This window comes from Leuresthes tenuis, unplaced genomic scaffold (assembly GCF_036924035.1).
Source record: "Leuresthes tenuis unplaced genomic scaffold, fLeuTen1.0.hap1 SCAF_16, whole genome shotgun sequence".
In the NCBI taxonomy this organism is placed as follows: Eukaryota; Metazoa; Chordata; class Actinopteri; order Atheriniformes; family Atherinopsidae; genus Leuresthes; species Leuresthes tenuis.
In genome coordinates this window covers 19,117,550-19,139,862 of record NW_027325370.1, presented here as the reverse complement: position 1 = coordinate 19,139,862, position 22,313 = coordinate 19,117,550, and the positions used below count along the sequence as shown (strand labels likewise).

The window sequence follows — 22,313 nt, the reverse complement described above, 5'->3', positions numbered from 1 at the left end:
GCAGTTTAGTTGTCTATTCAGTGATGGGTCACTGTCATAACAACTACATGAAAACACCCGACTAAGTAAGAAGAAATCAAGAAACAGAAAAAGGAAAAATGACATAAAAGAATAGAAAGAACTGTCTTACAGAGCCAGAGAACAGAAAAGAGAGAGCTGAGGAGAGGATGAACATGCAAAAGGAAAAGGAGAACAATTAAAAGTGCAGATTTTGAGCAACAGTTTTTGGCCTCGCTATGCATCTTCAAATGTAATGAAAAAGATCCACATAACCAGTGGACAGAAAACATACCTAATTCACTGATGAACTGATGCTCACTTTGTGTCCTTAAAATAAAAAGTTGGCATGATTACATTCAGTACCAGGAAACTGCCTTTCCAATTAATGAATGAACACAATCAATCCAGTGTAATTCATATCAAACAGGCCCACTGTGCACCATAGAAATGCCACATCGATGCAATGGAAAGGCAGCAGTAAAAATAGTCTCTATACTTCCTGTGCCCCCTCGCCTTCTTCTGTTTCTCCCTGCTTCTATTCTAGGTCTGTTGCAGCACTGTGTTGTCATCAGCAGCCCTCCATAACTGTGCCACTGCTCACAAACAACTGAAATAAGTCTTGTGTCCACGTTCCGTGCATGCACAAATCTTTACAGTTACATGTGAAAATAGTTAAATGTATTTCTCTCCTTGTTCAAATTACTGTGCCTCCCTCTATCTTGTTTACTCTCTCTGCTTTCAGTTTTATCCTTCCATCGGAGGTTTAGACTTTTCTTCTTCTTTTTTCCCTCTGATTAGATACCACAGAGCCTGCTCGGGACCTACTCTGTTATTAAGCTGATCTGTTGGTCAGAGGATGTTGGAGCAACCGGTTGCTTCATGCTTGTGGTCGTGATAAAATGTTAGGGTCTTTTTCCAATTCTCCCTTCTTGCTAAGCGGATGATTTGTTCTTTAGGAAACCTATACTTTTTTTCTTCTCTTTAAATATAACTTTCACAGTTTTTAATTTTCCATCTGTATTCTGTTCGCGCTTTGTTTTCAAATATTATTAACAAGATACCAGTATCCACAGATGGTAACTCCATAAATGTTGTCATATAGTCAGTTTTAGCAAGACTGAATCCAAAGAACAGCTTCTTAAGATGCATGCTAACATTGGATGTTAAAGTATGCAGTCTGTTAACCTACTTATATTTGCAAATTAGCACAAATTAGCAGTTATTTGGCCATACAAAGAGACAAAAAGAGCGAACAGAAGCGTCAGTAAAGGGATTTAGTTCTGAAGAGTTTTGTTCTGAAAATATGTTATTGAGTGAGCCGTTTGGATTTGCAGAAGACTCTTAAGTCACGTCTTTCAGCATGGAGAACGAGTGTCCACCTCTTCATCTTTATGTCCTCCCAACTTTAAGATAAAGTTGTGGTGCCTTTGCTGTACCTCAGCATGGGGATGTTCACTTTACGGTACTTTGCTTACTTTTTGCTTTGTTATTACAAGAAAATTCTCATCGGCAGCCGATAGTTAGGAAAGAAATAAGAAAATAATGTCCTACCAGTACTTTGTTTGATGTTTATGTCCAGACTCTGAAATCTGACTTCTAATTCATATTCTTTAATTTTTCCCACAATTTTATCACTATGGTAAGTGGAAATATGAGCTTGGTTTGTTAACACAAGGGTTTTAGCTCTCGGGCTAGGTACTGTAAGTTCACTGAAATGCTAATAAAGTGTTAGTTAACGATTAAGCAAATAGTCGTAATGTCTCTTTGTCATATTTTGATCAAAGTACGTCACAGACATTTCATAAATACTTCGGAAAAGTGTGTCAACTTGTGAATAAAAAGACAATATGTATTCTGCAATGTCGATTTTCAAGTAATTGCAGGCAAATTTCAGGTGTGTAGAGCTTTTTCACTACACTGAAACGGTCTTGCTGAACATAGATGACTGCTAAGTCTTCTCACCATTCTCAGACTGCCACCAGGACTTCTTGCGATGAGGTTTGAAGGCGGTGATGACATTCTCTATCCGGTGATTGATGGTGTTGTAGACTGGGTCATATGGCCTCCTGGAGTCACAGTCGAAACATTTCTTCTCATCCTACGGCAAGATGAGAAAAGTTTAGTGTCACATGGTCAGAAGTCACAGAACAACAAATAGAATCTAAAGAAAGGAAAGAAATCCTGTGGGTGGATAATTAAAAATATATTTAATATTACACATCCTTACCTGTAAATGACTGACAATGCAGTAGGGATCTTTTCTTCTCATTCCACATGTGGACGAGGCCTTCAGGTTTTTTTCTCTTCCAACCAGCAAGTCTCCAGTTGCTGGGTAACAGCTGCCATGGGCACAGCCATAGCTGAAGTCAGGCTCCTGGCCAACTGCGGCAGCCAGAACTGGAAAGAAGGAAACAGGAAATGGATTAAAGAGGCAGGAAGTAACAGTGCGGATTGGCATAATTTCCTAACAGAGCACCCATTCACAAGCTTGAATTGACAAATAAAGTGGACTTCATCAGTACCTTTCTTTCTGAACCAAATATTGAGACTAAAAAAGCTGTTATCACTTCCGGAGGAACAAGACTCCAGGATGGGAAGTAAAACTGAAGGAAAACAACAGCTACTGTTACAGTAAACTTATCAGTGAATAAGGATCACTATTCTACTGTGTTTAAACCAACCAAAGCATAAATAACCCATAAAAGAATCTGTTTATTCTAACCGACAAGGAATCAAAACCAACAAAAGCCAAATTAATTTTGTCCTTTGTGTTAATTAAAGGGCAATCATGCACAGTTGTCATTTTTGAATGCCCCCCTGCACTTAGAAATGATGCTTCATCGAGAACTGATTCAGGGTTGAGACAACATCCACTGGTAGGGGATTTAGCTCAGGTTAACAGGCTCTGTTATCTGCTGGGGTCCAAAATAACTGACCTGACAAGAGACCCAGTTACAGAACAAATCCAGAAATACACCAATGCAGGTCAAACATAGGTAGCTTAAGCCCAAAAATTGTTATTATGATTGCTAAATCTCCCGAACTGTGACGTGATATAACATACTTTCGAGGATTAATACCAATGTTCAGCCACGGATGAAGTGATAAGAGTGTGTCTGTTTCAGCACTGGAGCCTTGGTGTGACTCAATAGTCGGGCTATGTGTGGGAGTTAAAATAAACCTTCATAAACTTTCATGACAACCAGCAGCAGCCGTCACACATTCCACTGGACATCTACGTGAATCACTCCTACATGCCTCTGGGACCTGTGTGTCTGCTGGTCTGTGTGTATGTGGGTGCGTCCGTTTCTATATGTAAGCTGGTTTGAGGAGACAACCATGCTCTTGCTGTAAGGCTACAGCCAGTCCACAACAGGTGTTAATCTTCTCCTCTACACTCACAGGCTGCCGTTCTGCAAAACACTCCTACGCTGTGGATCAAGTTTGACAATCAACAAGATTCACACTCACATCCTTGAAAAGAAATAAACAGAAGGACTCCTCTGCAGTGGTCTGCGTCATATTCACCCAGCTGTCAAAATTGTAACGTCGAGAAGCTAAAAACGCAAAAAAGAAACATTTCCTGGGAGGGACACAATTAGGACACAAGGTTTTTGCAAGCAAAAAGCATTTTTACAGAAATTAGCCAAAAGGAATTCAATAGGAGAAAATAGGAACGTGTTCTGCAATCAGAAAATGTTTGCCAATTCTTTTTTTTACATAATTTGTTTGACACCTCACATTGGAAATATAAGCAATAAAAGAAATGTGAAATACATGACACAGTCTCTTGTGTCAATCAGCTCAACATGCTGATGTCACAGATCAAAGCGAGTTTATTTAAACCAGAGACTACCCTCATCACTGCCACATTGAATTATTTTTAATTGTCAAGGCATTCATATACGATTTAACAACCATATATGCATATTTGATGCACTGTTAGCAAGACACTTTTATTTTGTAGCAGGTCAACAACAGCTGCTTAGAGCAGAACATGAAGAAATCAGTCTCACCATCATTCTAACTTTAGCTTTTGTTAAATTGCAAAATGCTCTTGGCTTTGTGCACTTATTAAATGTGTCATGTTTATAGTAATCACAGCTGCGGGCCTCTATGATATCATCACCAGTGGCCCGTGTAGTCTTCAGCACGGCAGACATGAGCAGCAGGTGGGGGAAGAAGTGGAAGCTCTTTTTTTCCCTTGATCACTTAGATCACTGATCTTTACTGGGGTTTTTTACACTAAAGCATTACTGTTAAAATAAAGGCATCAAAGAGCTACCTTAAACACAAAAAGCCATCCAAAATATAAATCATCTCTTCTTACTCAGCATTCCACAACACCTGTACTGCAGCAATCCCAAACAAAGAACAGGCCAGCCTTAATAATGAGAACAGAAGGCAGTCATGCCTTTCTTTGACATATTTTCGTATTGTTCTTTATCTGAGCAGTCTATCGTGTCATGGTGTGATAGCTAAAGAATACAGAAAAATCTGTATTAAATTTCTGCCATTGGCTGCCCTGATTTTAAAAATCACATTGGTATCAGCTGTAGAAACGCCACATCAGTTGGCCTCCTGTCTTGCTGCACGCAAAGGACTGAGGCAATACATTTCCAAATAACTTTATCCACGCACAGTTCATGTCTTTTTCAGACTCTTTGAACAATCCTACAAATATTTACTAAAAACACCATAATATATGTCTCAGATCTTTTTCTTTTTGGCCATTTTCAGACAGCCTGATTTACTTTGGGATTACTTTTAATCTTTGGGCTGGGTTGGTAATGCCACCTCAAAGAGGCTGAATAATGATATTCCATGTTTTGGACACATAAGGAAGATTGGCTGGTGTACAGTGAGAGCCTGGATGATCTGCACTCACTGATTTAGGTACAGTAGACAGAGACAGTGCCCTATCACGGCCTGACACTGCCATGAGGTCAGCAGTAGATAGGAAGCCTGCTGGGAACAGTGCAAAGGAGGATTTCACAAGGACACTCTACAGAAATCTGTGTTTGCCTGGCATCTGGACAAATCTCAGGCTGGTGCCAGCCAGATGAACAACAAACAGATGTGGTTAACACACTGTAGTTCATCCCTGCACACCTGTGCATCTTTACAAACACATATGGCCCACTTCTGCTCAAAGGCACCCTCATTCATAATAACAGCATTACAACTGATGCTTCAATATCAAATTGAATGTAATGTAGGTATGTACTATGTGCTTGTTGACTACACAAACACAACCTAATAGTGGTTTGTTCAAGATAAGCTAACAGTCTGAGCTGCTTAGCAAGTGTCATTATCAACAGAGATAACACAGCAAATGACCTGTGATAAAATAGTTTGTTTTGGGCTTATTCCCCTGTTCTTCATCTGACTGTTTGAGAGAGGAGGAGATTGTGAAAAAACACAAGCGCAGGGGGTGAGATGATGTCTGAAAGACGTCTGAGACAGAAACACACTGCAGAGCCTCTGTACAGATAATGATAAGATGCATCCAGACACAATGTGTTACCTGTTCTGGAAAATATTGGCACGCTCTCAAAGGTCTGTGTGTGAGAAACACAAGGGAGGGAGGAGAAGCAAAGCAGACATCTGATGTGTCGGATAATCACTAGGTTTATTGTCATCTTTCATCTGTGTCATTCTGTGTTTGCCTGAGAAAAACTACACCAGCTTCACACCTCTGATTACACCATGAGCTGAGATGATGTCACAGCAGCGCCATGAATAAAAGGCATGCAAAATAATTTGCACTGTATTATCACACTATATCATGTTATGCAGTTCTAAATGACAGGATGGCCAAATTGGGACATTTTCAGCCACTCAAGTTAGTCCTCTTCAATGAATATCATATGCATTCTTAATTCACACATTTTAGCACTAAAGCAATGATTATGTCCCAATTTTATCAGTGCTCTGTCTCCAAGAGTGATGACAAACTCTGTGATCCCTCCTAATAACTAATCCGAAGCTATAACAGAACCACAAAGTTAAACATTTTTCACTGCTCAATGCCACAGCTGGCCGAACCACAAAGCAACAAACCAATTGAAGGTCTGTAACAAACTGCAGCTACAGTATAAAGCGCCTGTTAACATGAATGTCTTGTTTAGGCAGACCACATCTCACATGACCTGGTCCCCCAACATCTGACCAGACCTTTATTTAAACTGTGGCAACCGTAAAGATATGGCGACAATACCTGCACCATGCCAGCGCATCAATTCAGTTCTATTCAATCCCGAAAGGACGTTATATTGCAGCCAATCATTCGTTTGGTGATACTGTGATGACATACTATAGCCAACTGCTGACTCCTTGATGTGTGATTTAATTTAAGTGCTAGCAACAATACCTAGCTGGAGACAATGTTGAGCATTTCTTTCTTAACTAACAGATGTCCAGACTCAAACCTCAAACAGTTGGGATTTGCTGAGAAAAAGTGCACAATCAACCATCTTGAAGCTTGACGCCAGCTTAACAAAATGCTGCCCGAGGCCATTCCTCAGACCACTTCAGTCAGTATTGTCAATGAGAAAGCAAATGTAAATGAACTGCTCTTTTACAACAAGTAACTCAAGATGAAATAAACATTTTCATTTATCTATTTTAGAATTTTCAATATACTGAGCAGCATTACAACCGAATGTCCAGCTGTAACCATACAGTTTAAAAAAGACACTACTTAAACCAGCACTTCTTACACAGCTCCAGATGACTTGACTCAGGGTGAGTGAGAAATCCAGGAGTGTATGAGGGAAGGGGAAATGTTCTGTCAATCAATTATATTACAATTCTTACGTCAGAGCACAGATTTAAGGTGTGTTCGGGGCTTCTGTAGTTGCTCTTATTCTTGTTCTTCTCTCTGTAGCCATTAATGGAGAGGCAAGAAGGAATGCAGGCTGACAGATGAGAAAACAGAGGGAGGCTGTGGTGCTTTTGCTGACTGGTGTGTGTGTGTGTGTGTGTGTGTGTGTGTGTGTGTGCGTTTATGTGTGTGTGTGTGTGTGTGTGCGCGTCTAAAACAGCAGGTCAAGTTTAGTTTATTCTTAGTTTACGTAAAATACTCATTGTATGACATCATAAGCATTGCTTTTACTTTAGATGTCATATATAATCAAAAACTGTCCCATATTCTGAAACGATTGCTAGCTCACAATTTTTTAAAAAGGCATCATTATGCTCATGCCAAACGAGACTGAAATCTGTTGCTTAGCCAAAAGGCCTGCCACATGAGGCAGAATGCACTGTGTAGTCTGCAGGGCATCCAGTTTAATATCCACAAACAAATTCCACTCTTGACCCACTCCCTTCAGGTGAGCTCTGCCTTTGTTCATGGCTTTCGTTCTGGCCTTTGATTCCCACTCTGCTTCTGGGCAGTCTCAGCAGAGAGAAGGTTCAGCACACAACATTCTCACACACAAATCAACTCTCTGATGCCCCAGAGTCTTTCGTGTCCTTCAAAAACAAATCTGTTGCATGCGATGGAGCTTTTTTTGGGTTGAGATACCTATAACACAAAGTTTCCTTCAGGGCAGGTGGTGTACATCGCAACAGCATCCTTTCTTAAGCCCAAAAACATCAGGAATATCTTTTTTCTTTTGGTGTTTATTGCATAGCAATGTCAAAGTACAGTAAATCAAGCAAACCAAAAGAAAAAAGTTAATCTTGACATGCAGATAAAAGGAAGGCACTGAAATGTTCATTTAACTTGAACAAGAGAATATAAAAGCATGCCTTGGTTAAATTACATATAATCACATCTAGCTATACAGTACAGCCTGGTTGTGATTGCCATGATTGATAAATTGATATTGCCACGTTATACATTCAAGTGGGGTAGATAGAAAATCTATTGAATGAACTTGATTGATTCTATTTCTTTTTTATTTTAAGTAATGGGAACAACAACTACGCACCCATCTCTAAAACCGCAGCACTACCAGTTCTCTGTAGTTACAGTCATATAATCTGTCACCATTCTTTGGTGGTTCAATGGCAGCTATGAGGAATCAAGCACAAGCCCAGGCCCCTCTTTTTCTAGTTGGTTCAGGAAAGGAACCAGTGACTTTTAGGTCCCAGGCAGCTTTTTTTAACCCCCCCACAGGCTTTAGTAATGGTAGCAACAGCCGCTGAAAACAACATAATAATATCGAAGAGGCCGTTGTATTAGCTCAGTGATATGAAAGTGGTTTGGTTTGCAAATAATGTGATAATAATGAAATATCTGAACTAAAAGTGATGCCGGCTTCATGTCATCTGTGTGGTATGTAAGTTACATGTGCAAACACCACAAATTTTACTTGTCATATTAACCGAGAATTCACACCAGGTCAGTGATGCACGTGATGCAGCGGCTAAATGCTGAAAACCTGTGCTTTCTAGATTTTTAGTGTGATGCCTATTTTTCAAACTTGAAGGAGGCTGATTGACTACATTAAATGCCAGCTTCCTTTACCAACAGTTAAAAAGTGACTCCCATTTGGTTTCAACTGGTCAACCTCCGCCTTCCCAATTTGAGCTAAATCAGCAACAGTTTTCACAAAAGTCTGCGTATTTTATGGGTGTTGCCAAAGGTGAAAGATTGCGCAGGCAGCAATGCCACGACAAAAAAGTTTGTGGTCTGAATTCCCACACGTAACACTCGCTATGAAACTGGTAAGATGCCTGTGTAGCTGCACAACAAATCTGTTTCAGCACCAAAAAATAAGGGAGCAATATGTGTGTTTTCACCCTGTATGAATAAACAGGGCACCAGTAGAAGGAAATTACACAAGAGCTGGCATTTTGTACCAGATACGACAAGTTAGCCTGGCTTCGTTTGGATTTGGAAAGCCCTTTTTCTTTTGTTTTTTGAAACAAACAAGATTGTCGGGCAGCTCAATGCAACTCTGTGACATTTTATTGCCAATGTTTTTCCTGACGTCCCCTGCCACTGGTGTTTCATCATTAAACATTTTTAGACCAATAAAGCCCATTAACAACTTGGCAAGTGCTGCTTTTGTTAATGGAGTTTATTGATGTTGCACATATGGCACAAGTTGGGGGAGAAAACTACTTTTGAATGCTGTTTTGTTAATGAAGAGGGGTCAAATTAAATAAAATTGTGAATCAAAATAAGTATGTATATAAAATTTTATTTTTGTCATACTTCCAAGCCTATTAAAGTTTTCTTAACCATAATCACAAGCAGCCACATGTTCATGGCCACCCTCTCACTTGTTTAAGGAGCACTTATCTGTCAGAGTAGCTGCAGTGCACACCCACATATACTTTATAGGAATATCCATCTGCTATACTTTGTATGACTAGCAAGTTGTTGCTGGGGAAAATCCCCCTGGGAATAACGTCTGTTTTCCTGTTAGTTTAGTTAGTTTTTTCCCTTTAATTTGTCACCCATTCGTACTCATCTAATCCCAGAAAGTAAGTAAATCCTCCAGCTCCGGAGTGAGATGTGACACGAATGTGGCACATTCCTGTGGAACAAGCTGGCGAGACACAGTTTGCTGTTACATTTACCAGCACAAACAATGCAGAAGGCAAAAACAAGTAAATAAACAAACAGATGGACAAGAAGGCGCACATGGACATACACACACATGCATTTGCTCTGCAGGAGGAGGGATAAGAAGGTGAGAAGTATGCTGGGAGCACATGAACAAAGCACTGTCAGTGGTATAAAAACGACAGCCCAGTCATATCCAGTATCAGCTCGCCCGGGGCAGTCAACAGACAAGTATAGCATAAAATAGCATCAAATTATGCTTCTGTGAGCTGAATACCTGACCTGAGTGAGTCTGGCATTAAAAAGCAGCACAGATATGTTCAGCACCCACCATCTGACAGCTACTTTAAGACTACGGCAAAGAAAAGTCAACAGTATTTTATTTTTAACTCCTCCTGGCTAATTAGTTTACATTCTCTCTGTGTGTCTTTGTCTTCTCTTTGCTCTGCACTTAGCTGATGGATGGTCAGCTCCCACAACCAAACAGACAGCTATTCTCCTCCCCACTCGCCTCTTTTATTATTCCCAGCTCTTGCCTCTCATCTCTCTTCCCTTTTTATGTTCAAAACAGATCTGGCTACCCATTCTACCCTACTGTTCACCTCCTTCACTGCTACCGACCTCCCTTAATTAGAACCTAAGCCCTAACTTATAAAAATGGTCACTGACCTTCATGTCAAACATTTTAAAAAAAAAGAGGGAATTATGTCCAGAGCAGTGTAGTTGATGGGCCTGAGAACTGTGCTACTACCTTCTAAAATAGCTATGACTCAATTCATAACTTGTCCATTTAAATTACTTTGGAGAATAAAACTCAGTTTAGCATTCCGTTTATTACAGATTACAGTTATTAGCTCAGCATCTTTACATCAACCAGGATTTCTCCAAAATCATTTTCAAATTATTCTATTTATCTGAACCTTATGGTTTAGACATGGGCCCAGTTCTGGTTTGGTCTACAGCTCCAAATTCCTTCAGGATGATTTGGAGATGGTTTGAATCATTCTTGTAGACACTTCTAAAAGAAGCACCCAAATAGCACAAAGTTCAACTTGGAAAAAGCTGAAAGCAGACAAAAAAGATTTGGTTCAGAGGAAATTGCCAAAAGAGACAACCTTCTCATGCATCTAGCAAGAAAATGTCTCTAAAAGATCAATAATCAGTTTAATCCTGATTGTTGTAACGTTCTTGTTGCAGGATTCATAAGAACCTGGACAAACACTGATAGCTGGTGTAAAACAAACAAAGAAAAGCTGTTTATCACGGTTTTTAAAATAATTTGTGTATTAAAAAGCGTGGACAGATAGGTTATTAGCATTAATTTTTCATATCATTTGATTGCATTCATTATATGTTGTCTTGGCCTGATACCATCTTTCGGTCTTCCTCGGCTGTTTCCAAGTGTGCTACTGACTGCCGAGCTGACAGTCAAACAGACGGTTTCAAAGAGCGAGGCCAGACGCTGGCCATTACACAGACTGATAGATTAACAAGGCATGGCACTGAGAAGCAGCTGGTCGCACTGGAGGACACACTCGCATTCCTGTCCGATCCTGGAAATGTCTGAATCACTCTACGCTGGAGAGAGAATAGGGAATGAGGCACCACAAGCAACAGGTGGACAGGGGAGAGTGGAGCGAACAATGTTTGCTATTCTTTCAGAGTACAGGAAACATGTCAAGTATAGTCAGTGTTCAACCTGCAGTCCTTCATTCCCATGTCTACAATTAACGCTTATTTAGATTCATGAAAGGTCAATGTGAAACAGCCTTTTTAAATGTCTGTCAGTCAGTTTAAGATAAATGGCAAAGCCCCCTCTAACGATGCTAGTGGTGCAGACCCACCACATGACATTTTTAAAAGTGCAGTGATTATGATCATATCTACAAATTTCTCCTCCTAGTCCAACTACTGGCCACAAACTCCCTGTCAGTCTGCCTGAAGCTCAATAAATCTGCTAAATAAGAGGCACACATGGCCAACAGATGTTGGGTGCAGCCTGATGGTCAACCAGCTTGTACTTCAGTCACTCAGCCGAAAAAAGTGAGTTGCTGTGGGTTTTGGGTTATGGGTTGGGTTATTATGGGTTATTATGGTGGTTTGTTTTTGCCCTGGTTTTAAGAAGCAGCTCAGAAAGACATGGAGCGCTGAGCAGAATGCTGCCTGGTTCACTGTGGGTGCGAATCAGAGCCCCTGATGAAGAAAATCTGGCTCCACTCATAGGGAAAGCCCAGAGGAAACTACAGCACACTTGACTTAAGACATCGCAAACATGTGTGTTTGTGATCTGCACATTCAAAGATAATCTGTGTAATCATTGTCTGCATTTAACTACCAACAGTTGCACCTATGTTTTTTCTTTTGTGTATATGCACCAGAGTGTAGTAACGTTCCCGTGTATCACTCAAAGTGAGCGTTATAATAACTGTGTGGAGTCTAACTTTTAAATATTGAAATTGCCACATGTGGAAGAGAGAGGAATTTATCCTCTGTGTGGCCAAAGCCAAAGATGAAATACTCTGATAATAATTAAGAGTACACTTGGGAGTGCTGCGCAATGTGAGGCCTGAACTGATGATGACCCTGTGTGTACCCACAGAGAGGAGTGAAGGGAATTGATACTTTACATTTTTTCTTGTTTCCCGCCAAGTATCTGTGGAGGCATAGATGAGAGATGTCTGGCTTTGGAGGCATTTTGAGAAACACAACCTGAGCAGTTTCAGTGTTACATAAGGTCAACTAATAGGGATATTTCACTTTTCTTTATGGAGGTGTGTTGCTAAAAACTTGAGAACAACATACACGCTGGTCAGGAGCATTTAGGTATATGTTAACATAATGCCAAGAAGAAAAAACATCAACAATCTTAGAGAGGTAAATGATTATGTCCATCAATCTGGGAGGTGTTACAAGGCCATTCCCAAACAAATTGGGAGTCCATCACTCTACAGTGAAAAAGAAGTGGAAAATATTCAAGAGAGCTGTCAATCTCCCAAAAGACTAGAATACTCTGAGAAACTGCAAAAAACCCAAGAGCTACATCTCAGACTCTACAGGCCTCAATTAGCGTGTTAAATGTTAAAGTTCATGATAGCACAATTAGAAAAAGACTGAACAAATATGGCTGGTGTGGAAGGGTTGCAGGAGAAAGCCTCTTCTCTCTAAGAAGAACATGCACCACAGCTTAGGTTTGCAAAGCTGCATCTAAACAAACCACAAGACTTCTGGAACAATGTCCTTTGGACAGATCAGAACCAAAGTGTTAGATCATAATGCACAGAAGCACGTTTGGAGAAAAACAATCGCAGCATATCAGCACAAACACCTCATACACCTCATACCAACTGTCAAGCATAGTGGTGGAGGGCTGGTGATGTGGGCTCGTTCTGCAGCCACAGGACCTGGACACCTTGCAGTCACCTTGCAGCAGCAGATCATTTTTCTTACATCCTCCTGATATGTAAAACCTACATTCAACAAACTATCTTATTATATCAAAGGGAAACTGCTGGCTTAAACTTAAACTTACGCAAAGAAAGTATCAGTATGATTCAAACAAAGTATTTGACATATCCAACTCTAACTCATCCAGGTGTGCTTTCTGTGTGGAGTTTGCATGTTCTCCCCGTGTATGCGTGGGTTCTCTCCAGGTACTCCGGCTGCCTCCCAACGTCCAAAAGCACGCATGTTAGGTTAATCGGTGACTCTAAATTGTCCTTAGGAGTGAGTGTGAGTGTGCATGGTTGTTTGTCTTGTTTGTCTCTGTGTAGCCCTGTGATGGACTGGTGACCTGTCCAGGGTGCACCCCGCCTCTCGCTGATGACTGCTGGGATAGGCTCCAGCCCCCCCGCGACCCGACCGACAGATTAAGCGGGTATAGAAAATGGATGAATGGAACTCTGATTCAGAAGTGTAGCCTCTGGATTAACTAGAGTAGCACTTACAGATCATCTTCATGGGAAACCTAAGTTAACTTTAACTTTCTTTTCATTCAAGCAAAAAAATTATATTGTTCTTCTCTCAAATCAGTGCAACTGATGGCATATGCAAAGAAAGAAATGCCATCATTTTGACATGCTAGGTATGAAATGTGCATCAATTTAATTAACATGTTCTGACATCATGTGTACTTTAAACTCTATAAAGGGATATGAAAATATCACAAAACCAGCTAATTCAATGTAAACTTAATAGCCTGGTCTATCCATAAACAGAAATAAAGGAGACCTGGAACATACATGACACAGCTGGCTTGGGTTTACAAGCCAGGAGACAATATTTGATTCTTGTGTGTACGTGCGTGCGTGTGCGTGCGTGCGTGTGTGTGTGTGTGTGTGTGTGTGTGTATCCATGACAACACAAGCCCAATTTGAAAAATCTCAAGAAAACAATAAGCATCTGAACTGTATGCATCTCTACTTCCTTCTTCCTTTCCATCCAGGTACACACTGTAATCGATGCTTGTCTGCAGTTAGATAATTAGATGTCGAGAGCTGCCGTCGATGCTTTTTAACAAGCTGCACGAGACACACCTGGTCAGAACTTTGTTAGACAAGCCTTTGGCTCGTAGCAACAAAACCATTTTTTCCAACATAAATAAATTGTTGAGACGTGACAGAAATTAATCTGTGTTTATCTTGAAGCCACCATCTTTATATATCCATACATCCATATAGCTATTCCATGCTTGTTGATGACATGAATTTATTCACATATACAAAAACAATGCATTACAGGCCTCTGAAGTCCTTTCTGACCTCCACCTTTGACTTCTCAGTATGCAGAGATCCTCTCGCGGACACCGCACCACAAAATACTGTTTTATTTTGCATTGATGAGAAGCAAAGTTATTCAAATCAATTTAGACTCCTGTCTAAGCTTAAAATGTCAAATAGCTATTGGTCTACTGAAAAAAGGCTTGATGTTCAGTTTATCTCTTCCGTTCAGACATACATCAAAACTTACAGAAAACACCATGGTATGATTGTGACATTTTCCATTTGTGCAAGACTAGACAGCACAGTACAAAGTCCTTTTACAGATCAGATCAACCATCAACAAGCTTGCTGTCATTGTCAGATACTGTAAAAAGACAGTATGCAGACAGTGTCTGAATAATGTTATATAATAAAAGCTATAGGGTCCTACGCAAAAGTCCACACCTTGAACCATACCTAATTTCTTTATAAATTGACAAAAAAAATGTGAAATAGGAGGAGCAATTTATTGAAATGTGTGCAAACATAAATACAAATACAATATAAAAGGCAAAAAGAGTGTTTGTACAATTCTAAGGAGCTTTAAAGTCAATATTTGCTCTGAGCTCCTTTATTCTCCAACACAGCCTGAACCCTCTTAAACAAGCTTTCCGTCATTCCTTTAAGTAGTCTTCAGGAATAGGTCTCCAGGCTTCTTGAAGGACACCCCAAAGCTCTTCTTTGGATGTCGGCTGCCTTTTGTTCTGTTCTCTGTCAGATGATCCCACACTGCTTCAGTAATGTTGAGGTCCGGGCTCTGGGGAGGATTCATCCCTCCATAAGAACCTGTTGCCACTGATTTTCAGTCCACTTCTTGTGTCATTTGGCATAGCTCAGCCTTTTCTCCCTATTTCCCTTCCTTAAGAATGGCTTCTTGACAGCCACCCTTCCATGGAGACCATTTCTGATGAGGCTTGGGCCAACAGTAGATCAACTGAAGGTCCAGATGCATCTCTCAGGTCCTGTGTCAGGAATTTTTTTTTCCTATTTCTGAAGGACATCACTTTTAGAAACTGTTAATCTGTTGTAGATAGTTTTGTTTTTTTTTTCAGACCTGTCGTTTCTCTCATTGGCCTCCACTTGTCCAGTTTCTTGGACTTTGTTCAAAATTTATCCGAATAGCTCTCCGGGAATCACTGTGTTGGTGAAAAAAAAATTATATTTCTATTAAACTGTGTTATCTTTAGTATTTTTGTACCTACAAACGGGGCGAAAAAACATGTCTTTGCAACAGGCTGCTAATAACAACAGACCTGTTGATGCCATTTAACACTAGTTCACCCTTGACTTAGCTGGCTTTTAAAACTTGAATGATTTATATGTCAGTGTTCTGTGGCTTTGCAAACAAAAAAAAATACAATTCCCATTAAAATGTTCTGGCACAAGGACTGGACTAAGTGAAAAAGCAGCCAATGTCTTAAGAACAACTTATTATTTTAATTTATTGCTCAAGACCACATCAAAAGATGACAAGAAAGTATGGCTGCTTGGAAGAAAATATAAAGAAATGAGGGCAGGATCAAGACTTTTGCAGAGCTCTGTATGTGAACAGTTCAGTGTCTTAAATATCATCAACAGCTTCAGTCAATTTTCCAAAAAGTTTGTGTTTTTTCTTGCAGCACACCTGTACACCTCAACATTGTTAACACGCAGCAGCTCTGCTCATGTTCACCACCGTACCAGCCACTCCATTGTGTTTAATGAGACCAGCTCCATTTCCTATTCCACCCCCCCCCCCCTTTAACCTCCCCCTTCTCGTCCTCCCCCTCCGCTTTCATCCCCACCTCCTCTTTTAATCAGGAAAAGCCCCTGTCAACAAGATGGAGAAACCTAACTCACCGTCCTTTCATATAACAAGCCTGCCCCCCCCCAGCTCCCTTGCCTTTCTTCCGTGCAGAAAGTCTGTCTTTCTTTCTCTTTGTCCTCCTGATTCCATCCAACCCTTCCCCCCACCTCTTTACTTTTTCAGCCTCTCTTTCTCTCTGTTTTAGTGCTGGTGGTTGGTAGGCTTTACCACTCCATTGTTCTGGTATCCACACACTTCCGGAGGCTGTCGCTTGCAAAAGCCGCGGGAACACACTCCTCTTGCTCCCACTAGCCCACTCTCACCTGGCCACATAAACACTACTCAGGATGACATCACTCGTTTAACAAAGCCCCATCCCTAGACACTTACAAACACATTTATCCACGTGGAAGTGGAGAAAAGGTTAATTACTGAGGATGCATGTTGGGTTATAAGGAAAATCCTGATCTTCTCTTTTTATGTTCTTCACCTTCATTTAATCACACAAATTCATGCAGTTATTTAAAACATTACACTTACACACTTCTATCCCGTTGCTTGAGGGAATCAGAAAAAGAAAGTAAAAAAAGAGAAAACGCAAATCCCTGCTGATTCCTTTGTCCCGGTCATCAAAGTCAGTCCTTTCGTCCTCTCTCTGTCTCTTTCTCTTTCATCAAACAGACACTTGGACTGACACATACATTCATTTGTGCACAAGCCAATTAACCCCGTCTCTGACCTGGGGATTTGGAATTGACCCTTGACCTCGCAGCTCTTCCTCAGAGGTGACAGGAGTTTGAAAAGACAGCTCCATATTGCTACACTGACAGCAAAAGAACTTTTATAGTCTCTCATTTCCTTCTCTCAGTGGCTCTCATTTCTGTACTTATATATTTTAACTATTTTTTTTAGGGACTTTTACCTCTGAGATATATTATTCATACTGTAAACATATTTATCTAAGACTGTTACAATATATGGAACGTAAACTCGAAAACTCTTAAAATCTCAAGACAACTGCACTCGTGTCTCAATGAAAACTCCTTACCTCTTATTGCATACCTCTGAAACATTTCATATAGGCAACTAAAGAAGAAGCTTTTAATGTCCTGAAACATGGAAACTATCAGTTTACTGAGAATAATCTAACAACCTCCATCTGTCATCACATTGAAACACAGAAACTAACTTGTCCGGTCCAGCTGGACTAAACGTTGCAACGTGTCATTCCAATCTTTTTTCATTCTCATTTTCTGTCACCTATTCACTATTCCCTGTGGCATAAAGTTGTAAAATAGTGAAAGCTACCAACTATTACACAATCCCAAATGCTTCCAGTCCACTTCAAACCACAAAGCACAGAGAGAAAAAAATAAAAAAGATAATTACAGTATGAAATGCCCCCAAAACTAGCCAGGCATCATCAGACAAATGCAAAAGTGTGAAGTAGACTTTTTAGAGCTTTTTTGAGAATTGACAAAATGAGAGCATTTTGTAAAAGAAATGCAACGCTACAAGCAAAAGCTATTTCTTTGTTCTAGAGATGTACCTTTCAACAACAATATGAGCTTGCAAATCCACACCGTGGTCAGTCGAGGATGTTCAAACCACACACCAAGGCTCAAATACACCACGTGTTCTGAGGAGAGGCCTCATCAGTCTCAGTGGATATCTAATACTATTATTATATTCAATATGAACTGCTTAACCATTGTTTGGCTTCAGCTGTATATTCAATTAAGTTGTGTTAAAATGAGACACTTAATATGTCAGAAAAGTACCAAAAGAAGAAAAGGTTACAGATCAGTGTGTCAGTGAGTTTTGTTACCACCTGCTGACTTCCTTCAGTCATCTTAAAGACCCACTGTTATTATCAGTAAAGGACACTCTGGGTGCTAACAGCAGGGACTAATAGAAATTAGGTCAAGCATTAAGTTAATTGTCGTCTGACGGCAGGGAACAATGCTTTAGGATACATTTTATTGAGGGTTATTTGTCAGATAAATCTTGCACTCAGTGATGGTTTTCAGTACACAAAGTGCCATGTAGTGTAAAAAACACTTTCAGTGGTCCACTAGCCTAGAAAAGCTCTATACGAGTAAAATCCCTTTATCATTTATGTGCTATTTTAGCTTTAGTTTTTACCCTCACTTACATACAATACTGGACACGCATATTGAGAACGGTCTTCGTTAATGCCTTAGGTGCGGAGTGGGTGTCTCTATTTGCGGATTCAGCTGGCCTGTTTTAGGAGGACCATAAACAGAGCGACACCACCCACAGAGATCCACAGAGACAGACAGGGATGACCCCACAGACCCTGAGGGCACCAGAGGCCCTAAAAAAGAAACATCAGCTATCTTATCTCAGTGGAGCGAGATGCAGGGGTCAGTGCTCCCATCAGCTTCACATCATGTATGTTCAGGCTTCTTTGTGTTTTGTACAGTTTGTAGCTCTACTGACTGAAAACTGTGCGAAGTCACATTGGTGATCTGTGCTGGGGGTGAACAAAACTGACAAAGAGACAAATCTGTTGAGAGTAAAACCAACAAAAACAGCCGCTTTGAACTGTAAATGTATTTTTCCGCAGCTGTTACAGTGTAAAAAATTTTAGACTCAAAGAGAAAGACTGACCAATACCTAGAAAAAAAACCAAAAACATTTTCGGCCTGAGATCTCTGAAAAAAAGTGTTCCTGAGAACAGATGACTGAAGAGAAGTCACATGAAAATGTCTTTACCCCAGAGGCATCATCATCATTTTCATCACTGCAAAACACAGGCTTACTGGCTGAACCTGCTGTCCACCATAGGCTCCACATTTTCTATACACTAATCAAAGAAAGCCCAGTGACCTGGAGACACTTCTTAGCCGCCATACCTGTTCAATGAATCACTTCTAAGGACTTGTTATGCAGCAGAGAACACGGGTCGACTTCAAAGCGTGGTGTACAGTCTACTTACCACAGACGAACATTAATAGTGAGGCTTGCATCTCTGAGCGCGCATCAACCCCAACCTGTGACAGGCAACAATTTGTGTTCAAGTCAACTGCACATAAAACACGGAGAAAGTAGCTTCAACCAGCAGATACTTTACATATCATTTATCTTTTGTGATATTTATTGAACATTAAATATTCATGATGAAGTCGTGGTGCATTTAAAAATCGGTGCAGCTGTTGAGGTGAAGTTCGGTTTTCACTTTTTCCAACTCGATACCCAAAGTGTCCTTCGTGGGCTTTTAGGTTTTATTTTTTATTTTTCACATTTCTGTCTCATTTGCGGCCACATAAATCCCCGCGTTGTTTAAACGGTCAATTAAAACATAAGGATTGAAATCGGTTCTATCATATGAGACTTCAACCGTTCACGTTTATTTCAAAAGTCAGCAAGTGGCAGACTGAAAGTGAGCTCACCGTTTCGGTCCCGTTTCAGATGCTCGCCTCCGTGTTCCGAAGGAAACGGTTTCCTCTTGAACCACTTGTTGCGGAGCTCCTCGGACAGTCAGCTGCAGAGTTTGGACGATGAGGAGTCCACAACTCCTGCCTCTCTCCGTTGGAAACCCTGAGCTGGACTTCCGGAGCGGAGTGGAACGGGGGAGCCCACAGTCCCGTTTGCGTAGGATGGGAGGTTTTCCTGACCGGATGGTCGCCGATTCGAGTCCTCGGATGGGTGGATGAAATGTCAACACAAATATTAACTCCTCCTAGTTTGTTTCCTTCTTAATTTTGTTGCTTTCTCATCTCCAAGAAGCCCAACACAGACGTTTACTGATCTGACATCATCATTTTCCAAATGAACTTGGGTTAAATGTTTAAGTTGACCAGGAAAAATGAACCTCAATCAGTCTTCCCTCAGACTAGTTTCTACTCTTTTTAAACGTTTACCTGAGAGACACGGGAGTTTCTTCTAAATACTGTGGGTCATCGCTTAAACTTTATAATTGTGCCAAAGTAAGATTTAAAGAGCTTCTGCAAAAACTGACATTGTCTCTTTTGCCAAATCAAACTGAAAATTAGAGGGCAAGTAGGTGCTTTAGAAGTATCACAGTGTTATTAATACCTTAAATGTCTTAGGTTGGTGCAGGTCCTCTCATCTCCAGTTTATTGGGAGAAAGCCTAAAAAAAATATGGCTATTAATATGACTCTTTTTGTGACTGCTCGAGGTCTGTTTGCATTGATTTGTTGGTATTTTTCAGTTCTTTTTAAAAAAAACAAGTTCTGGCCTTTGTTCTGGGACACTTGGGACACCTGGACTTGTGACCACTAGGTCCTATCTATAAATCCATCTGAGAGGGAGCTGGTTATTGCAGCTCTCAGTTATCTAAAAGTGTTCTTTCAACAGAAGAGAAAACCACCAAAGGGTAGATAAATGACATGCCACAGCCTTTCTGAAGGCACCACACTTTTCTTACAGTGTGTGGAAATGAGAAAGCATGAAAAAGTATGTTAATATTGAAACAGTTCTGTGTGTCATGTATAGTTAAAGTAGAAGTACAGACTATTGCAGGATACTAATATTTTTGCATGATGGATACAATCTAAAAATAGTAAAACATATTGGGCATTAACATTAGAAATTGCTCTAAAAAACAGGAACACATTGACAGACAAAAAAGCAATATTGATAAATAAAAAGTGGGGCTATGTTAACAAACAGTTTTATCAAAGTGGCAAACAACAAAAATTTACAGGAGAAAATAATTTTAGTGAATTCCAGTTGTGAGTTTTCCTCCAGGAACCCACGACATGTTTTCCAATAAGCCCCTGTATGACTGTCCCAGAGCAGGAATGCACACTCCCTGCTGGATGGATTAGATTCCCTTTGATTGCACCCAATGAGCAAACGTGACCTCGCACAGATCACAGATGCCCGGTCTGCCTGCTAGCAGTCTAAGCACCAGCCTCGTCTTACAGGTAGTCTGCATGATTTATCTCACCATCATGCAGTTGGAAACAAAGATCACCACATGGTCTAATTAAGACATCCTCAGAAAGATTGTTCATGAAACTTATAAAAAGCAGTCTATCAGTTGCTTTTTTCTTTTTTTTTTTTTAACACACATTTAATCTTCTGAGATAGTTGTCTGATGTGTGCAGGTGTTTGATCCTCACTGCTGGCAGACTGTGTTCTCCAGGACATAGCCTGATAAAAATCGCATAGTCATATTACACATTCCCAGTGCTGCTGGACAGGCTCTCTTTGTCAGAACGCGGACTCAGTGCCGTAATGCAAATGATTTAGCAAAGTTAATTTTCAAAGTATGCGACTGGACAAAGTGATGGGTGAAAAATTACCATTAATTCAAGGTTGTCTCAGTGAATGGTAAAGCCACTTGTTGTTGGGAGACCATCGGCAGTGTGTTGAAACGGATTTTGCTCCCTGTTGGTAAGCTGCGCGCTTACTCAGGTGGACTCGCCTCTCAAGCTGATGTGTGGCAGAGAAGTGCTGAGAAGCATCCTGAATCAGTCTTGATAAATAAGACACATTAAAAACTGTTTTCTATTTGCCCCAATCTGCTCATCTGTTGGTTGACAGTGTAAAAGCTGGTGTTCGAGAGCAGTGTACAGAGGAGTTTTAAGAGCATTTGTTTTTTGAAAAACCTGCAGTGATTGAAAACAAAGCCGATGAAACTGGCCAGACTGAACCAAAACAGGAAAAATGCAGGAGACCATCACAATGAGCTGAAAGATGCTACAATGCTGTGTATGGCTAATGATGTTGGTTGTGACCCTAACCCCTTTTTGTAGCCATTAAATCCAGCGTAGATTTAAATATAATCCATATATACATTTAGAGCACTTCTTCTTTGACATATGGATTTAATTCTACTTAATAAACTGGTATGGTGGTGGTCAGATTTATTTGCAAGTCTGAATTTTAAGTAAAGAATTCTTAATATATCTAGATGTCAGGAGCCAATCTGGTAATATAATGATTCCATAGTAAAATGTCAAAAGTTTTGAATGAAAATCAAAAGTAACTTTCATGAAATGTTTGAAAAAAAAAAAGAAAAGAAATCGAACTAAAAGAAAAATGTACCTTGAGCACGATTATTGGCAGTCGTTTTATGGGTCTTAAGTAGCCCAAACTTACTCCTCTAAACCAAATAGAGAAAAAAAAATCTCATGTCACATAAGTCAAGAAACAAATTATGGTTTTACTACAAAGGAGCTGATTTTCTTTCTCACAATAGTGTAGACAAAAGAGCTGTCTGATAGCATCATCAATGTGTTATAAGAGCAT

At 40.2% G+C, this 22,313-nt stretch overlaps 1 protein-coding gene across 1 annotated transcript in view; it reads right to left on the bottom strand.

Annotated features, from left to right (window-relative positions):
- The window catches only part of lamb2 (laminin, beta 2 (laminin S)), a 45,630-nt gene extending 26,546 nt beyond the window's left edge, over window positions 1–19,084 (bottom strand). Inside the window, exons 1-3 of the mRNA XM_072366626.1 lie at window positions 19,029–19,084; window positions 2,228–2,397; window positions 1,963–2,098 (exon numbers count right to left, since the gene is read on the bottom strand). Coding sequence (XP_072222727.1) covers window positions 1,963–2,098; window positions 2,228–2,397; window positions 19,029–19,059 — 337 coding nt within the window. The 5' untranslated portion in view covers window positions 19,060–19,084. The remainder of the gene's footprint in view (window positions 1–1,962; window positions 2,099–2,227; window positions 2,398–19,028) is intronic.
- Between the last annotated feature and the right edge of the window lie 3,229 nt (window positions 19,085–22,313).